At 34.9% G+C, this 21262-nt stretch overlaps 1 protein-coding gene across 5 annotated transcripts in view; it reads right to left on the bottom strand.

The window, feature by feature from the left end:
- Window positions 1-2785: 2785 nt before the first annotated feature.
- RNF128 (ring finger protein 128) overlaps window positions 2786-21262 on the bottom strand; it is a 101284-nt gene continuing 82807 nt past the window's right edge. For 2 of the 5 annotated variants that reach the window (XM_045996035.1, XM_045996033.1), the window contains exons 3-8: window positions 17394-17465; window positions 14355-14437; window positions 13365-13461; window positions 12124-12292; window positions 4984-5055; window positions 2786-4192 (exon numbers count right to left, since the gene is read on the bottom strand). In XM_045996035.1, the coding sequence (XP_045851991.1) occupies window positions 4059-4192; window positions 4984-5055; window positions 12124-12292; window positions 13365-13461; window positions 14355-14437; window positions 17394-17465 (627 nt within the window). In that variant the 3' untranslated portion in view covers window positions 2786-4058. Of the gene's footprint in view, window positions 4193-4983; window positions 5056-12101; window positions 12293-13364; window positions 13462-14354; window positions 14438-17393; window positions 17466-21262 lie in introns of all 5 variants that reach the window. The other 3 variants (XM_045996036.1, XM_045996034.1, XM_045996037.1) reach the window with 2 other exon arrangements.

Raw genomic sequence — 21262 nt, 5'->3', positions numbered from 1 at the left:
CTGCCTACCAAGATGATCAAGCTAAGAATCTTGGAATATTCTTGAACTTCTGAATCTCACCACCATCATTTTGTGGTTATCCTGCCCGCCCGCCCTGCCCGCACACACACTCACCTACTCTCCCCACTCTACTTCTTTTTCAAAAGTCCATCCCATCCTGTCACCACTTCAGATTTGCCTCACATCACTTTCTGGGTATACTCTAACAGCATCTCACCTTATCTGTCTGCTTTCATTCTTGTTTTCTGATTTATCGAAGCCACATATTTATGGAAATAATGTTGTACAATGCAGGGATAAAAACCTCATTTATCTAGCTGTCAATACTTCAGCTGACTCAACCTTCTACATCATAGCCTGAAACACCTATGTGAAAAACCCTAAATAGGAAATAGGTACTGGATAAAATACGTATTGGATAAAACCCTAAATAGCAATTCTAAACCCTGTGACATGGAAAAGCTGAAGCTCCCAAAGACTCTACTGGATTCTTATTTGAAATGAATTTCACAATCTTAGTTGATGTTTTACAGCCTGCGTGTAGCAGGTTTAGAAACAGTAAGATTCAAAACAGGTGGAGCACTGCTGGGGGAGAACCATTTAAAGGTTTGCTGCTCAAAATCTGGACCCCAGACCAGCAACATCTGTCTCACCCAGGAGCTTGCTAGAAACTCAGAATCTCAAACCCCATCCCAGACCTGCTGAATCAGAAAGTGCATTTTAACAAGATCCCTAGGTAATTTGTAGGCACATTAAAGTTCTAGGTTCATAAATTTAAGCAAATTAGATATTTGAAAATCAAACTCTACAACAACGTTGGGGCAATTAATCATGTTTCCATTAAGACCTACATAGTCATCTTTAAAAAAATAAGCCCTGTTAAAGAATTTTAGATGGCTGAATTGCTTTTTTAAAAAGTTTGTACCAGGACATTCCCATTACATTTTTCTAAGGCAGTGGTTGAGAACTAGGGTATTGGTTGAAGGAGAAATTGCTGCTATCCATGTTAAATCCTGTTTATATATACACCACTCTAACCATCAAAATCAAAGTATGTCCACAAGTGTCTCACATTCATGATATGTTTTTGAAGAAAGAAAGAACTAGTGGGGAGTATTTATCAATCTTTTAACCAAATTAGCTCTAATGTAGAGGACAATGAACATATATCTATGGAGGTCAAAGAGTCCACCATAATAAATTTCTTACATAGTATGTAAATATACTTTTATATATTTTAATGTTTAAAATTTTTTAAAAATTCACTGCAAGCAGAAGAGGCAATGAGTAAAAACCTCAATATTTGTTACAGCCTAGGGTGATAAAATTTCTCCAGATGTTAGAGCTTAATTAAAATACTTAATAAATGAACAAAAACTAAATGGGGGTGAGGGGAAAGGAATGTTCCTGCATCCCAACTGTGTCTTTAAATGCCAGGGAACCATTATGATTATTTGTAATATAATACAAATTAACTTTTGCTAAACCTATAAATGAACTCTCTGAAAACCATTCAAATTGGAGACTCCCTCTACATGTTTCTGCTGCCACTGTTAATCAGTTTATATTTTGATAATTATGAGTAATAATAGTCTGTTGCTCAAACTATGTTATCAAAAAAGGAAGAAAATTCACAAGTGACATGGAATTCCTCTCCTTTGTATATGCTGAAGAGAATCAACAACATACATCTACACAAAGACTTGCACATATTCATAGCATTATCCATAATGGACAAAAAATGGGAACAATCCAAGTGTTCATTAACTGATGGATAACCAAATGTGGAATATCCATATAATGGAATATCATTCATCAATGAAAAGGAATGAGGTGCTGATACATGCTTTAAACATGAATGAGCCTTGGAAATATTATTCTTAATGGAAGACACCAGTCACAAAAGAGCACACACCTACTGTATGGTTCCATTTGTGTGAAATGTCCAGAATAAACAAATCTACAGATAGAAAGCAGACTGGTGGTTGCCTGAGGCTTAGAATGGGAGCAGAAATTAACTGAAAATAGGTATGAGGGAACTTTTTGCAGTGATGGAAAGTTCTAAAACTGGATTGCAGGGACAGTTGCACTACTCTATACATTTGACAAGCACTGTGGAACTCTACATTTATAATGGGCAATTTTTTGTATGTTAATTATACTTCAGTACAGATGTTGAAAGGTTAAAAATTATAAATTCCACCCCAAAAAGAACCCCCCCACAGAACAAGAAATAAGAATATAGGTCAAGTTTATCATGTGGCATCACATAAATAAACCTGGCGTATTGCCTCATAAGACATAAATGCCTCCAAGACTATGTGTATCCTGGTTTGATAATCATGGCTCTGAGGTGTCCCAAGCATGTTCACTCTTCCTATGTTTGACAAAAGAGATACACTTAACTGATTAACAGCATCCCAACAACCATATTGCCAAAGAGAATGCTGAAGGAGAAGAAAACTTTAAAGTAATAAAATGGGTTTTCGTCTTGGGTAGTATAAAGATGGACGGGCATCAATATGTTTCTCTAAACTTGTATTAGCAGTGGTCAAGCTCATTATTTACCTTACTGACATTGAAAAATAATTTGTGGTAGTTCAATTATATTACAATGACATCAATTCCTCTCTATGTAATGAAATGTGTAAATAAATATCATACTAAAGTTTTAGGTTTTATTCATCAAAGATATCAATGACCATTTATATCAACCAATTTTTCCTCCCAAATCCAATCACATATGAATAGTATAGGCTAACTGAACTAAACACCAGACACAAACTTTTATTGGAATATTTTATTTACATTTTATATTTAAAGAGAATCAATACAAATCGGGAAATATTTACAGCATTTCAAATCAGTGTACAAGAATGCAATGGTTTTGTCCATTCTACATTTAGCAAACAAAAATACATGTCTGTTCAGCTTTTGCCTAAATTCTGCTGGGATTTGTACTGGAAACACAACTTTAAAACCAAGATAAGCCACACAGAATACAAATAAAGTGCATTTTTAAGTAGCTTTATTTCACTTTGGTGGATGAAAGCTTCAAACTTTATATTAAGGCACCTGGAATTCCCCTCCCCCCCAATTCTTTTTCAAACACCAAGAAAATGTGTTCACAAAATTTATAGCTATATGGAGAGAATTTTAGTTTGCCTAATGTAATTTTAGCTCATTTAGGTAAAATGTAAACTCAATTTTCAAAGTTGACATTGTTTGGAAAACATTTTCTACAGACTAATTTCTGCAGACTATTCATACACAAAGATCAATTACCAATTTTTGTGTGACTTACTCATTATCATTTTTAAATAGTATGGTAATTTATATATTCTGCTTTTGAAAATCCCATAATTGAGAAATAGTTATATAGCATTTTTATAAGGAAATTTTTATCTATAATCTTATATCAAATCGGTGTCATTAATATACCAATCAATCCAGTCCAGTCCATATTCTCTGATAAACTGCTCAATACTCACATGAAGTACATTTAGCCTAATTTTAAAAAGAAATTGTTAAAATGAATATTTTGCTTTATTCTTGTTCTATCAACTTAATGTAGCATAAAGAGACATTTCATGAAGTACTAGCCTAAGTTTGCATTGCTTTTTACATTACAATTCCAGATCAATATGAGCACCTGGAGAAAAACCCTGACACATATAGCCCAAGCTAAAATAGTAGCATTTTTAATTAAGATACTATCATAAAATAAAGTGATTACAGCTACATTTTAAAAGCAATGTGTTTTATAAGAAAATTGTTATAAATGAAAAACATGACTACTTGAAGAGAGTTTTAAATGTTTAAAAATGTTGCGATCACCACTGAGAGGAAACTTGCCTATGAAAAACATTATGAGTTTGTGGAAAAAGTTAATAGATTAAATATTTTAAGTAATTTAACTATAGCATAATATTAGTCATCTCAGCACTTTCAGTATCATTCTTATTTAATTAAGTTTATCCAGTTCATTAATAGTAAACTAGGCCCTGATTGGCAGTTCTGTTGTTACTAAGGTTTCAAGTTTTCTATTGACACAGATTTTAGGATTTAATTTCCCGAACAGCAGTCTCTTGATCAGGAGTTTCATCTTCTTCAAAGGTTGGATTGTCAACATGAGGAACAACATCCACTGCCACAGAACTTGCCTCATGGTTTACCAGCTGGAGATTCTCATCTTTAAAAAGAATGGCAATTTTAGGATGATTTCACCCCTCTCTTAAGACAAAATTCAACACTCACATCTAAGAAGCCTTTCTTGTCTATCATACTCTGATTATTATGCTCATTCCCTATTCCTTTAATAATTATATGATTAGGCTATGTCTTACATAAGGCATATATGACCTTATTAAACTGATTTATTATTACTCTTTTATTCAGATGTGTGCTTACTTCCACTTAGATTATAGCCTCCTTAAAAGCAAAAGTTACGTCTTCTGCTGCTTTTCCATCCTTAAACATGGCTTCACATTTCAATCACCTGAGTGCTTTAAAAAATTACCTATGGTTTTTCATATGCATAGATAGGTACACAGACTTTAAAACAAACAAACAAACAAACAAATAGAAAGGTAGAGGGAGTTCCTCAAATGGAGTACAAACAGTAACAGAGGAACATAATTACATAACAGAAGAAATATAGAACCACCCTGGAAACAGTGGGGAAGAAAAGAACTTAACCTAACTAACTTTGGAAAACAATATTTAGACTATACCCTATAAGGCTAAAGACAAAAAGACACTTGTTAATGAAATTGTGAGTTGCAAATAAGGAAAGGGGAAGGCTAGAATAAACTCTGTGGTGTTTGAGTACAATTAGATGTATCAGTATCGAGCTCACTGTTTTTCAAATAGATAAATGTACATAGATGTGTGTGTATATTTGTCTGAGTACGTACACATATTTCCTAGCTTTGTTCACTGAAAGGGCTAATAGCAATGACATTCCCATAGCAATGATCATACCTAGTGCCCAGGATCCTGGTTTTGAAGTACTGTTCTCTAAAAAGCTACTGACCACCCTGGATGATTCTAGGGCTAGAGCAAGGAGAATATAAGATTAACATCCTGTAGCCTAGGTGTCAGCAAACTACAGCTTGCAAGTCAAATCAATAGTTAAGATTGGTTTTCACATTTTTTTAAACTTTTTTTTTAATTTATTTTTTCAGCGTTAACAGTATTCATTGTTTTTGCACAACACCCAGTGCTCCATGCAATATGTGACCTCCCTATTACCCACCACCTGTTCCCCCAACCTCCCACTCCTGACCCTTCAAAACCCTCAGGTTGTTTTTCAGAGTCCATAGTCTCTTATGGTTCGCCTCCCCTTCAAATTTTTTTTAAAAACATATAATGTATTTTTATCCCCAGGGGTACAGGTCTGTGAATCGCCAGGTTTACACACTCCACAGCACTCACGATAGCACATACCCTCCCCAAGGTCCATAACCCCCTCCCCCTCTCCCATTTTTAAAAGGTTTTAAGTCAAACATGCCCCCCCCAATGCAGCAGAGACTTAAGGCCTTCAACGCCTAAAATATTTACTATCAGAACCTTTACAGAAAATTTTGCCAATCCCTGGCTTAGAACATCTTGTGGTACCAGAAAGTGCTCAAAAAAATAAAGAAGCATGTTGAAAGAACATAGAAACTACTTTGAGGGAGTTCCCAATGACTCCATGAATAAATCATGAGAATAACATTACAGAATAAAAGAAATATTTATGAGTCCATACTATTTTATATGAATAATTGAATAAATAGAGAAAGGATAGCTTTTCCTTAAAATAGAAGCTTAATTAACATAGAAAGAAGGATGGAAATAGAAAATTACCATTTGGCTCACATTTCAGTAATAATTATTGCAAGGAAAAGATACTGATTGCTAAAATTAGTGGCTAAAAGCATGAGAAACAGAACATATGCATAGCCTCCAAGTATCTCTCTATAAGATAATACTTACAAAGGGAAAAATAGTAACTTTAAAAGGAGAAGCTTGGCAGACACTATTTTAACCAAGTAAGCAAAATTAAAAACCATCAGTAATAAGACATGAACATCATGTGCCTCATTATATGACAGGAGGCAAAGAAGGGCACAATACCATTTCTGTGGTATTCTTATCAGAAATACACAATGGATAGTGAATTTAATCATTGGGAAACAGCAGACAAGTTCAAAGTGAGGGACATTCTACGAAATAACTGACCAGTAATTTTCAAAGAATCAGTGTCATGAAAGACTAAGGAACAATCAAATTGGAGATGAAAGAGACATGACCATTAAATGCAATGTGGACTTCTCAACAAATATATCCAAACATAATAAAGGCCATTTATGACAAGCTCACAGCTAACATCATGCCCAACAGTGAAAGGCTGAAAGCTTTTCCTCTGAAACCAGAAACAAGATAAGGGTACTCACTCTTACCACTTCTATTCAACATAGTACTAGAAATTATAGCCAGAGCAATTAGTCAAGAAAAATAATTAAAAGACATCAAAATGGAAAGGAAAAAGTAAAATTATTTCTATATGACATGACCTTATATGAAGAAAATGATTAGATTCCACCAGTAGGACTGTTGGAGCTAATATATGAATTCAGTAAAATTGCAGGATACACAGTCAACATACAAACACCAGTCACATTCCTGTATAGTAACAATGAAATATTTGAAAGAGAAATAAGGAAAATGATTCCATTTATAATGGCATCAAAACAATAAAATACTTATGAATAAATTTAACCAAGGAGGTAAAAGATATGTACTGAAAACTGTAAGACACAGATGAAAGATATTGAAGAAAATACAAAAAAAAATTTAAGATATCCTACGTTCTTGAATTACAAGAATACTATTTTAAAATAAAAGTTCATATACCCCCAAACCATCTATAGATTCAATGCATTCCCTATCAAAATTCCAATGGCATTTTTCACAGAAATAACAATCCTAAAATTTATATGGAACCACATAGACTCTGGATAGCCAAAGCAATCTTGAGAAAGAACAAAATTGGAGGCATCATACTTCCTGATTTCAAATTATATTACAAAGCTATCATAACCAATATACTATTGTAACCAGTATACTGGTATAGAAACAGATACATAGACCAATGGATCAGAACTGAGGCCCAGAAATAAACCCATATACATGCAGTCACCCAATATTTGACAAGGGAGCCAAGAACACTCAATGGGGAAAAGAGTATTTTCAATAACTGGTGTTGGGTAAACTGGATATTCACATATCGTAGAATGAAAATGGACCCCTATCTTACATCAGTCACAAAAATGAACTCTAAATGTATTAAGGACTTAAATGTAATACCTGAACTATAAAATTCCTATAAGAAAACATAGGGGGGGAGCTCTTTGACATTGGCCTAGGCAACAATTTTTGTATAGGACAACAAAAGCACAAATCAGCAAATAGGACTACATCAAACTGAAACGTTTTGCACAGCAGAAGAAATAGTCAACAGAAAGAAGAGGCAAGCTACAGAATGGGAGACAATATTTACTTATCAAATACAGGATTAATATCCAAAATACAGAAGAAACCCCTACAACTCAGCAGCGAAAAACGAAATAATCTAATTAAAAATAGGCATAAGAACTGAATGAATATTTTCAGAGAATACATACAAATGGCCAACAGGTACATGAAAAGATGATCAACATGACTAATCATCAGGGAAATGCAAATCAAAATGCAAATGCAAATGCTGGGGCGTCTGGGTGGCTCAGTGGGTTAAAGTCTCTGTCTTCGGCTCAGGTCATGATCCCAGAGTCCTGGGATGGAACCCAGCATCAGGCTCTCTGCTCAGCAGGGAGCCTGCCTCCCTCTCTCTCTCTCTCTCTCTCTCTCTGCCTGCCTCTGCCTACTTGTGATCTCTGTCTGTCAAATAAATAAATAAAATCCTTTAAAAAAAAAGAGTTGCATGATTAAAAAAAAAAAAAAAACCCACAAAACCCCCACAATGGGCTAATCACCTCATACTTGTTAGAACAGCTACCATAAAAAAGACAAGAGGTAAGTGTTGGTGCGGATGTGGAAAAAGGGATCCCCAGTGCATTGTTGGGAATGTAAACGGGCCTAGCCACTATGAAAGATAGTATGGAGGTTCCTCAAAAAAATTAAAAGTACAAGTACCATATGATCCAGCAATTCCAGTTTGGGGTATATATGCAAAGGAAATGAAGTCACAATCTTTGAAGAGATTTCTGCACTTCCATGTTCACAGCAGCATTATTCACAATAGCCAAGATATGGAAACATCCTAAATATCTGTTGACAGATGAGTAGATAAAGAAAACGTCACACACACACACACACACACACACACACACACACACACACGAATATTATTCAGCTATGAGAAGGAAGGAAATCTTGCCATTTGTAATGACATGGAGAGCATATGTGCTACATGAAATAAGACAGAAAAAAGACAAATACTACATGATCTCACTTATCTGTGGAGTCTTAAAAAAAAAAAAAGCCAAATTCAGAAGCAGAGAGTAGAATGGTGGTTGTTGGGGGCTAGAGGTAGAGGGGATGGGGAAATGTTGATCAAAGGGCATTAACTCTCAGTTATAAGATGATTAAGTTCTGGAGATCTAATGTATAGCATGGTGACTATAGTTAACAATACTGTATTATAGACTTCTTAAAGTTTATACATTTTGCTATACTTACCTTTTTAATGTGTTATTACAACATCATTGACTATGTCTTTTTGCTGTGCCTTTACTCCCATGACTTACTCATTCCATAACTGGAAGCCTGTAATTCCCCTTCCCCTTCCCCCATTTTACCTATCTCTCTCCCCTCTGGCAACCATCACTTAGTTTTCTGTATTTATAGACCTGACTATGCTTTTTGTTTGTTTATTCCTCTTTTTATTTAGATTCCACATGATTGAAATAATATGGTATTTGTCTTTTTCAGTCTGACTGCTTTCACTTAGCATGATAACTACTAGGCCCATTCGTGTTGATGCAAATTGCATGGTCTCATCCCTTTTTATAGCTGTGTAATATTCCACTGTATTATATAGACCACATCTTTCTTATCCTTTTGTCTACTGATGGACACTTAGGTTGCTTCCATATCTTGGCTATTGGAAATAATGCTTCAATAAAACATAAGGGTGCATATATCTTTTTGAATTACTGTTTTCACTTTCTTTGGGTAAATACATAGTAGTGGAATTTTGGATATACTTAAAAGTTGCTAAGGGGGTGCCTGAGTGGCTCAGTTGTTAAGCAACTGCCTTCAGCGCAGGTCATGATTCCAGCGTCCTGGGATGGAACCCACGTTGTCCTCCCTGCTCAGCAGAAAGCCTGCTTCTCCCACTCCAGGCTGCTCCCCTTGCTTGTGTTCCCTTTCTCGCTGTGTCTCTCTCTGTCAAATACATAAAATCTTTAAAAAAAAGGTTTCTAAGAAAGTAGATCTTAAATATTCCACTACATACACACAAAAATTTGTAATTATGTGGTGAATTTGTTAACTAACCTTACTGTGGTAATCATTTTGCAAATATAGGTGTATCAAATCATGTTGTACACCTTAAACTACACAATTTAATGTCAAATATATCTTGATAAATCTGGGGGGTGGGTGGAAGAGTAAAAGGGAAATGCCATGTGGGATCCTGGAACAGAAAAAAGGACATTAGTGGGTCAACTGGTGAAATCTGAAGAAGATCTGACATTTGGTTAATAACATTTTATCAGTTAATTTCCTGGTTTTAATAATTGTATATGATTATATAATATGTTAACATTTGGAGAAGTTCAGTGAAGGATATATGAGCATTATGTATACTATTTTTGAAATTTTTAATCAGCCTGAAATTATATCAAAATTAAAATAAAAAAAAAACTGTGCTTGGGCCCCACCTCTCATGGAGCTGATTTAAACATTCTGGGGAAGAGCCCAGGCATCAGTAATGTTTAAAGTTTCTCTTGAGTGATTTTAATGTGCAGCTAGGGTTAAGAACTAGGGCCCTTAAATTAGTGGTTCTCAAAGTGTGGTCCCAGGACCCACAGCATCAGTATCACCTAGGAACTTATTAGAAACAAAAATTCTCGGGCCCTACTCTGAACCTCCTGAGTCAGAAAGAGGTGGTAGCCCATCTGTTTTAACAAGCCCTCCAGGTGACTTGATGCATGCCTACGTTTTAAAACCAGTGCTCTAACAGAACTTACTGCAATGTTGGGACAAACAGACACTAACTAATCAACTCTGTTTCCAAACTCATTTAAAACAACTATCACCACAATAATCAATAGCTAATAAGCAAGATATCCAAACTAGCAATGCATAATCATAGATAAAATTAAAGTCTACTCTATATGGTAATTCATTCAGCATTTATTTGAGTATTTACTATGTGGTGGGCTGCTCTCAGTGCTGGATATACAAGTGACTAATAAGATACTGTTCCTATCCAAAGGAACATTTAAAAGTTTTAATACAATTCAGTACAATAAATGCAATGATAGAAGGTCTATGGAAGCTGACAGTAGGGCTGCACAAGTGAGTCAAGAGAGGCTTTTCAAAGGAGGGTAAGTTTTAAAGGGGGAATTAGACCAGTCTTCTGCAATTTCTTAGGGGGGAAGAAGAGTGGAAGGAATGAGCAGAGAGAAAACAGTGGCTCAAACTATGACTGTGGAACTAAAGTTGGGAATTAGGAGATGGATTAAAGAAAAGGGATACTGAATCAATAAGAAAGAGAGGGAAGAAACTAAGATCTCCCTAGTTTCTGGTTTGAGGGACCTGAATGGGTGTTACTACATCCAGATAAAGAATATGGGGGAGAAATGTGGATGTTATTCACCCAGATAAAGAATATAGGAGGAGGAATGTGGATCATCATTTCATTTGCTTGTCAAATTCTCTGCAAAAACTGTTCTGTATACCACCCAGCCTCACAAGAAGAACAGAACACATAAAAAAAGTAGATTGGAACTTAAAAAAAAACCTGGCCATAAACTGAATTATCCTGTACGCTCTCCTTTATCATCACTGAATTCTATTACCATACAGTTATGGAAACAAATCCCCTGGAGCAAACAGACAATGATTCTCTATTGTAGGTAGAATAATCCACAGATTATTAAGATTCTCATGAGTACTTTGTACTCCAGGAAACGTATGAAGATTAGATTACAAGAAATATGAAGTATACATTTGCATGACAGTATTCCCCATGACATCTTCAGCAATGATATGTATTGTATTGCTAAGTCTACTAAGGATAAAGGTTTATATTACTAGGAAGCTGAAACTCTCACAAGTCATCTAAACATTTAGTTTTCTTCTACATCTATGCTAGGATTAGGTTACTTCAAGATAAGTATTGAGAAAACCATCAAACTAACAAAATCCATGAAAAATGTGGGAGTTGAAGAAAAGGAAACCAATTTCTGTATGAGGGTTTTCTCTTCCTAAGGAAAAAAAAAGTAATACAATTCCCTGAAATTTCTCCACTGGTACAACATTACTAAGTCACAACACTGATTCACAAGAAGTTTGAAAATAATATGTTCAATTTTAGTTTACACAGTTTGTTCACTTCGTGGTAAATAATCAACAGGTGGCAGCATATATTCTTACACAGTTTCTGATCTGTGCAAAAATGGGTTCCTAAGAAGTTGTGTATAAATCAAGCTTTTGTAAACTGAATTCAATTTTATCATTTCAGGACTCATTTATCTTAGTTTCTGATTGCTCTACAATAAACAATGGCTTCTAAAATTTAAAGTTCCTCCTCAGCATCTGTAAGTTAATAACCAATACTAAATGCATCAGAGAGAAGCTTTCCTATAAAAAAATGTTTTTAGTCTGTGAATAATGCCCACTCCTGATACATTTCATCTATTTCACATGCACTTGAATGTGTGCATATTAAGTTAAGGTATAGATGTGTCCTGTACTGCATCATTGTCACTAGAAAAAACCTAGAATGTTTTTTACTTTCATTTAATGAATGAAAGTAAGAAACAATAAAAAGCAGGAGCACTCTGCCAGGCAGATGCTCCACAATGGATCATTTGTGGGGCACTCACCGCCCCTCAGCATGGTGCTTACTTGCAGACTGCACATGTTCTTCTAAAGGCGGTTCATCTGCTCCCTGAACAGAAGCATAGCCAGACGATGCAGTCTCACTGCGATTATCCTCTTCATGAGGAGATGCGCTATTTGATGTTTCATTGGAAACGGGGACTTGTAAAGACACCGATCCATCTTCAACATCCACCTTTGGAAAGCATTGGAACAAATTAAAAGACTCTCAGAGTACATGTTTCCCCCTGACGTGTCATTACAAAGTTTCTTCATAGGTAACTTATTACAGCAATGCTTCTTAATCTTTTAAACCTATAATCCCTTTTGGCGATCACACAAATCTCTTGCTGGTCCCAGCCAGAGCAGTTGGGGTAACTGGGTCCAAAATGGGGTGGAAAATATTATAGGCAGATTGCTTCCACAACTGACGTTCATCTGGGTGATCCCAGTGCTTCACAATACAATGCCTGCTATAGGGTAGGCACTCAACACAAACCAAAAACACACACAAAAAAAACCCTCTACCCTGAATCAAGTTCACCTCCAGCAGTTTTCAAAAGGCAGTTTCTGGCAAAACTCAAACGAAGTCTGAAGTTTAGTTAATAGTAATGACACAATGTCAGTTTCTTACTTTTGACAAACATAACACAGTAATGCAAAATATTAACAATAGTAAAAACTGGGTGAGGTGTATGGGGGAATTCTCTGCATTGTCTTTGTAATTTTTCTGTAAATCTAAAATTATTCATAAATAAAATATTTATTTAACAACAACGTCTCATGCTGTCCCCTATGGGATTTGAGAATCAGTATCCCCTCTGTATCTCCTGAAATCAGGAAGATTTTGTTGAGCTTGACTTTCTGTTGTTGGTGTATTGTAAAATAGGCAAGTTTTATTTCATTTATGAAATACAATTATAATTTAATATTTATTATACTTTTTCAAAATACAGATGCTCATCTATAACTACAAGTTCAGTTGCTGTGCAGTAGTAAGACCAAAAATGCAAGATCTACCAGAAACCAGTTGGTAGTTTCTATGGTCATCACTTAAAATTCTGACCAAATAATAAGAAGAAAGAAGAAGGAAAATGGAGGTAGTCCAACATGGCACCTTACTGTCATTATGATGTAAGTAGATCCAATTTTTGATATAAATCACAAGACTAGCATATTACGTTAAAAACTAAGGATGTTACTCTCCTGAAGGCCCAGCTACATAAATAACTTAAGTTCATTCATATAAATTGTTTAGCAATGTTTACCTCAATTCCCAGAGCTTTGAGTATGTCACATTTGCACATGGGGCAAGTCCTGTGTTCTAATAGCCATGGGTCAACACATGTCTTATGGAAAATATGGCTAATAAAAGAAAAAAAACACATAATTTGGTTATCAGTTGTGAAATAGCAACAACACTTGGCTTAATATACTAAAAGGCTACCCTATGTTTTTGTTTCGTATTTTAATAGATGTCTTTTTTCTTTTTAAATACACCATTACAGCATAAACACTACAAAGGAGCCACAGAAACAAAATTTGGAAGTTACACGACACGCTACTTTTAAAATATAAAAGCTTCATTACCTTAGCTTTAAAAAAAAAAACTATTTTCAATACTTACTACTTCAAAAATGGCTGTTACCCAACCTAAGACTTTGTTCAGTATTTCAGATCTTTATTATCTTGTCATCCCCCAACTCTAAAAATAGCACAGTTAGTCATTCTCAATAATACAGTACAATATAGTACAGAGTACAAGATAATGCTGATACTTTAGGTCATGTGATAAGTTCTAAGAACACCACTATTTAATAGCTAAAACCAAGAGTGTTAACAACTTCCAGGAGATGCGTAAGAGAAAACTAAAGAATGAAGACTTAACAAATAAGTGCTCACTGAGTTGATTTTACTTTCTTCCCTCATTAGGATTGTTAAAATGATTTTAAATTAAATAATACAGGTGTGTGTGTGTGTGTGTGTGTGTGTGTGTGTGTGTATAAATTACGGTGCTGGCTAGGTTTCTAGTTTTATATGGAAATAGTTTCCAAATTGTACCAGATTATGGGAATGCTATATAATTAGCCTTATACCAATTTCAATGATGTTAATATATAAAGCATTCACTTATATTTAAATGAAAATAAATACTTTCTTTACATCAATTTGGAAACATTCAAAGTAGTTTCCTTCATTCCAATCATTTCAATAAGCCAGATATTCTTATCGATGATATAAAAGAAAATCAAACTTACTTGCAAGTTAAGATGCGCACCAAATCATTTGGTTTATATAGTTCAATACACACAGCACAACTATCTCCATCAGGGCCAATTTCCTATGAGCAAACAGTTATTGTTACTCTGATGGATAAGAAAAGATAGATTAAACTACAAAGCAAGATCAGGATATATATGCACTTAAATTGCATAGATTCTTTCAATAAGCAATGTAAAATTACTTAAACTTTAACTGTAATCTAAAAAAAAGTTCAAACTTCTGGAAACAAAGAGTAGAAAAGTGGTTGCCAGAAGCTGGAGGATGGGGGAAATACAAAGTAGGTGGTCGAAATGTACAAACTTTCAGAAATAATATGAATAAGGTCTGAGGCTCTAATGGAAAACATTGTGACCACAACTGATAACACTCTTTACAACTGAAATTTGAAGATCATTTAGACTTAAAAAGGTAAGAGAATAAAGTCAACCAAAAGAGGGACAATGCAAAGAGGAATAGGTAGCATTTATTTAAAATGCCATTTGTACAAGTTCTATAGCCATGTTTTCCCATTTAAGGAAAAATTAAGGCATAATTCACATGGGGTAAAATTCACTGTTTTTAGTATGCAGTTTTACAAGTGTGAACAAATATGCAGTCACTCCATCCTCACTCCAATTAAGATATAGGATAGTTCTATGACCCCAATGAACTCCTCTATACTCCTTTGCAGTTAACCTCTACTCCCACTCCCATCCTCTGGCAACCACTAATCTGTTTTCAGATCCTATAGTTTTTGCTTTTCTCAAATGTCATATAAATGGAATCGTGTATTATATTGCCTTATGAGTTTGGCTTCTTTCACTTAACATAATACATTTAAAACTCATCTCGGATAGTAAGCGTATCATGAGGGTCTCCACACACCCTTTTGTATTGCTAAATGGTATTCTATGATGTGGGTGTGCTACAGTTCGTTCACTCACTCACCATTAGAAGAACATTTGGGTTCTTTCCATTTTTGGTGATTATGAGTAAAGCTTCCATGAACAATTATGTATAGGTTTTTATGTGAACATGGTTTTTTTTTTCCTTCTAGGTTAAATACTAGTAGTTGAGGTTTCTGGGTTCTTTGGAAGGTGTTATTTTTGGCTTCCTAAAGAACTGCCAAATTGTTTTCGAAACTGGCTGTACATTGCATTCTCACCAGGAAAATGCATAACAGTTCCAGTTGTTCCACATCTGGCCAGCTCTTGGGTATTGTCAGTTGTACTGGTTTAAGCCATTTTGATGAATGTGCTGTGGCATCTCCCTGTGGTTTTAATTTATACTTCCCTAATGACCAATGCTATTGAGCATCTTTTTTATGTGCTTATTTGCTATCCATATATTTTCTTTGGTAAATGCCTGTTTCGCCCCCTTTTCCCTATGCTGTTTGTTTTCTTACTACTGAGTTTGAGAGCTCTTTATATAGTCTAGATATAGTCCCTTGTCAGGTATGTGATTTGCAAATATTTTCTCCCAGTCTGTGGCTTGTCTTTTCATTCTTTTAACTATGTTAAAAAAATAAAAGCTCTTAATTTTGACAAAGTCAGATTTCTGTTGCTTTTGTCAATGGGCTTGTTTTTGCTGTCATATCTAAGTAATCTGTGCCTAACCCAAGTCTTGAAGATATTTCTATCCACAGCTTTCTTCTAAGAATTTCATAGTTCTAGGTTTTATATTTAGGTCTGTGACATATTTTGACTTAAATTTTACAGACAGTATGAAGTACGGATTGAGGTTCATGTTTTTGGCATAAGGATAGCCAATCATTGCATATGGAGAGCCAATAACTGACTATAATTTTCCATTTAATTGCCTGTGTACCTTTGTTAAAAATCAATTGACCGTATATGTGTGGGTCTATATCTAGACTCTCTTCTGTTCCATTGATCTAAAGGTCTATCCCTTCTCTAATACTACACTATATTGACTACTATATCTTTAAAATAATGTTGCAAATTAGGCAATATGAGTCATCCAATTTGTTCTTCATTAAAAAAAATTGTTTTGGTTACTCTAGTTCTTTTGTTTTTCCATATAAACTTAGCATCAACCTGCCAATGAATACAAAAGATCCCGCTAGGATTTTAATTGGAACTGCACTGCATCGATGGGTTAGTTGGGGGGTCTGACATCTTGACAACAGTGAGTCTTCTGACCCATGAACCCATGGCATATCTCTCCATTTATTTGGGTCTTCTTTGATTTCTTTCATTCGTGTTTTCCAGTTTTCAGCACACAGATCGTGTTCATATTTTGCAAGATTTATACCCAAGTACAGAATGGTTTAGGTGCTATTATAAATGGTAATTTTTAATTCAATACATTCTATAGCTGTTTTCCACACCAAAGGTAGTTCTTAAGTGCTGTAAATCTAAAAATGGATGTTCAAATAAAGTGCAACTGTTAGCTGGCATTGTTTAGTTTTCTGTTTTTGTGGTAAAAAATGACAACTTTGTGGCTTAAAATAACACTAGTGTATTTTTTTGTTGTTCTAGAAATCAGAAGTCTAAAAGTCAATATGTTGGCAGTGCTATATTCCTTCTGGAAGCTTCATGGGAGAATCCATTTCCTTGTCTTTTCTAGCTTCTAAAGGCTGTCTGTATTCCTTGGCTCATGGCCCCTTTCTTGCATCACTATAACCTCTTACTTCCATTGCCAAATATTCTATTGCAATGGAGTCAATTCTCCCTTTTCCTCCTTCTTATAACAACAATCAAATGTGATTACATTTAGGACCCACCTGGATAATCCAGGATAATCTCCCCATCTCAAGATCCTTAACTTAATTTCATCTGCAAAGTTGGGTTTCTGCCATAAAAGGTAATATTTACAGGTTCCAGGGATTAAAACCTAGATAACTATGGGGGCCAATGGCCATTATTCAGGATACCTACCTCCAGCATCAAAAAGATTTAAAAAGTAAGATTTATAAATTCCACGAAAAGCATATTTTGAAAGAACATTTAGTTTTAACAATAACTTGGTAGCATTGCTTGAAAACAAACAGCATTTAAAAGTCAAATATGTACCTTGTCTCCTTGTTTCAGCGTACGTAGTTGAAGCCTTCCAATAGCTTTTTTAGCATCCGCCTTTAATTGTCTCTGTAATAGAAACAGCACGTATTAGAAAAAAAAATTTTTTTAAAGGAATAGGATGAAAAAGGTAGAGAGGATTAATAAATATCTATCAGGTACAAGTAAATGTAGCAAATTTTTAAAGATATAATTTAATTTACCATAATAACTGTCCCATTTATGTGCTATCAGGCAGAATTTTCAAATTACTAAAACTTTTCGCTTATGTTTCCCTACATTCTTAAATAGCACCTTTGAGCTACAATGACAAATCTGCTATTCCAAATGGATTCAGATGCTTTGAATTTTCAAAGCAATTTTCCTGTTTTCAGCCTTTGAGTATCTTAAAATGCATCTTTTCCCATTTCTTTTTTGAATCGTGTCTTGTTTGGTAGAAAGTACACAGGATTTGGATTTAAATGGACCTAGATTCAAAATTTCTGTTTGTCATTTACTAAGTGAATAATCCTGAACAGGTAATTAAATTGTTGAACTTCTTTACTCACCTATAAGATGAGGATAATACTAATCCATACAGTGCTATTTCACATTAGGGGGAAAACTGTTGTTTATAACCACTACTGCCTTATTATAAGGAGGGTGGATTCTGAAAGTAATAAGCCTTTCTTGTTTCACTGAACATATACATACACCATTCCAGTTACAAAAAAGCAAGTCCAGGGCTCATTTTGAGAATAAGGACTAAAATATGCATAACTAGATCAGAAGTTGGGGGATTCAAGATGGTGATATAGGACGATCCTGAACTCACTTCCTCCCACAGACACAACAAATTACTTGTACAATATATGGAATAATTTCCTCTGAAAAAGAGCTGAAAACTTGATAAACAGAACCTCCATAACAGATAAAAGAATAGCGTCAATATGGGTGAGAGAGGCAGAGACATGTTCTCACCAAAACCAGACAAACAAAACAAACAAACCCACCCAGATACAGTGATCCACAATTGAGAGGGATCTCACAAATATGGAACTTTTCCCTAAGAAGCAACGGGTCTGTGCTTCACATTAGGCACCTCAGCCCCTACATCTTGCACAGATGAGATAAGCCCCCAAAATGCCTGGCTTTGAAAACTAATGGGGATTAGTTCCAGAAATATAGGGAACAGAGAATACCCTCTCAAAAGGCTCATGCACAGATTCAGTCACCACCAGACCCAATGTAAAAACACCAGTTTGAAGTGTCCACCAGAGAGCCAGAAACTTGCTGGGATTCTACTGGGGGATGGAGACACTGGCAAGTGCCATTTTTTTGATAACTCATCCTAACTTGCTGACACTGGTAATGGCAGTGACAATTTGGAACTCTTCCTCTAGCCTGTTGGTGTTAGAGAGTATACCCCACTGAGGGCCTCACCCATCCCCATGCCAGAGCTGTGGCCTCACCAAAGCAGGCATTAATGCACGGTTCACAAAGGGGTCATCCCTTGAGGGTCTGGTGCAGATGGCCAGGGGCATAGCACTTCTGAGCTCTATGGGATATCTTTTACACAAGGCCACTCCTTCAAGGCTGGGAGAGATAGCTGATTTTCTTAATTCACAGAAATAAACACAGAGCATCAGGCAAAATGAGAGGAATATGTTTCAAATGAAAGAACAAGGTCTAGAAACTCCAGAGAATTTCAACAAGAAGAACCCAAAGACATCCACACCAAGAAACACTATAATTAAAATGGTAAAAGTTAAAGATAAAGAGAGAATTTTTAAAGCAGCAAGAGAAAAAAAAACCTGTTACCTATAGAGGAAACCCCATAAGTCTACCAGCAGATTTTTCACAAGAATCTTTCAGGTAAGAAGGGAGTAGTATGACATATTTAAATGCTGGAAGTTAAAAAAAAAAAAAAAGTCCAACAAGAATTCTTACCCAGCAATGTCATCATTCGGAATTGAAGGGAAGATTAAGACGTTTTCAGATAAGAAAAAACTGAACAAGTTCATGACCATTAGTTCAGCTTTACAAGAAATGTTAAAGGGACTTCTTTAAGCTAAAAAGAAATAGCACTAATCAAATAACAAGAAAATTTACAAAAGTAAAAATTTCACTGGAAAAGGTAAATATATAGTAAAAAGAGTGGATTAATCATTTATATAGCAAATATAAAATCAATAGTCATTATTAGTAAATTTAACTATGACTACAGTAATTATTTAAGGGTTGCAAAAAACAAAAAATTGCAAAATGTGATATCAAAGATATGAAATGTGATGAGGGGACTAAAATGTTTCGGAATGTGTTCAAATTTAAGTTCCTATCAACTTAAAGCCAATCATTATATACATACTATGTTACATATAAACATCATGATAACCACAAGGAAAAAACTTTAGTAAATACACAAAATAAGAAAGAAATCTAAATGTAACACAAAGAAAGCCATTAAACCACAAGGGAAGAGAAAGAGAGGAAGGAAGAAAGTAGTTTCTTTGGTAGTTTCTTCCAAAAGTGCCAGAAAACAAGTAACAAAATGGTAGTAAGTACATACCTATCAATAATCACTTTAAATGTAAATGGACTAGATTCTTCAATCAAAAGGCACAGAATGGGTGAATGGATTTAAAAAAAAAGACCCAACTTTATGCTGTCTACAAGAGACTCACTTCAGAAGTAAAGATACAGCATCTAAAAGTGAAGGGATAAAGATATTCCATGCAAATGGAAACAAAAAGAAAGGTGGTCTAGCTATACTCGTACCAGATCAGATTTGAAAACAAAATCATAATAAAGGATTGTAATAAGGATTGTAATAAAGAAGGGAATTACATAACAAAGGAGTCAATCCAGCTAGAAGATATAACATTTATAAATATACATGCACCTATCACAGAAGCACCAGTATATATAAAGCAAATATTAACAGACCTACAGGGAGAAATTGGCAGCAATACAATAATGTTAGGGAACTTTAACACCCCATTTACATCTTTGGATAGATCATCTGGACTGAAAATCAGTAAGAAAACATCAGCCTTAAACAACACATCAGATCAGATGGGAGGTAATATATATAACATTCCATTCACACAGCAGAACGCACATTCTTTTCAAGTACACATGAAATAGTCTCCAGGAGAGGTCACATGTTATGGCACAAAATAAGTCTCAAATTCAATAAGATTGAAATCACATCATGTATCTTTTCCAACCATGATGGCAGAAAACTACAAATCCGTTAAAGAAAAGTGGAAAAAAGCCCTAAAAATGTAGAAATGAAACATGCTACTGAACAACCAGTGAGTCACTGAAAAAAAAAATCAAAAAAATAAAAAAATACCTAGAGACAAATGAAAACAGAAATACAACGTACCAAAAACCTATGTGATGTAATAAAAGCAGCTCTAAGAGGGAAATTCATAGTAATATAGGCCTACCTCAAGAAACAAGAAAAATCTCAAACAAGTAACTTTACACCAGCTGTCTCTACACCTTAAAGAACTGGAGAATCAACAACAAATTAAACCAACTCCACACATAAGAAGGGAAATAATCAAGATTACAGCAGAGATCAATGACGTAGAAACCAGAGACACAGGAGAACATATCAATGAAACTAGAAGCTGGTTTTTTTAAAGAATCAATAAGATCGATAAACCATTGGCCACACTAATCCAAAAGAAAAGAGAAAAAGCTTAAATTAATAAAATTATGAATGAAAAGGGAGAGATCACAACTAACACCAAGGAGTAGAAACAACCATCAGAAGTTATTATCAACAGTTATATGCCAATAAGTTAAGCAACCTAGATGAAATGGATGCATTCCTGGAAAACTATAAACTCCCAAAATTGAACCAGGAAGAAATT

Source organism: Meles meles, chromosome X (genome assembly GCF_922984935.1).
Source record: "Meles meles chromosome X, mMelMel3.1 paternal haplotype, whole genome shotgun sequence".
Taxonomy (NCBI): domain Eukaryota; kingdom Metazoa; phylum Chordata; class Mammalia; order Carnivora; family Mustelidae; genus Meles; species Meles meles.
The sequence above is the reverse complement of the archived record's forward strand: the minus strand, read 5'-3'. Positions and strand labels throughout refer to the sequence as shown.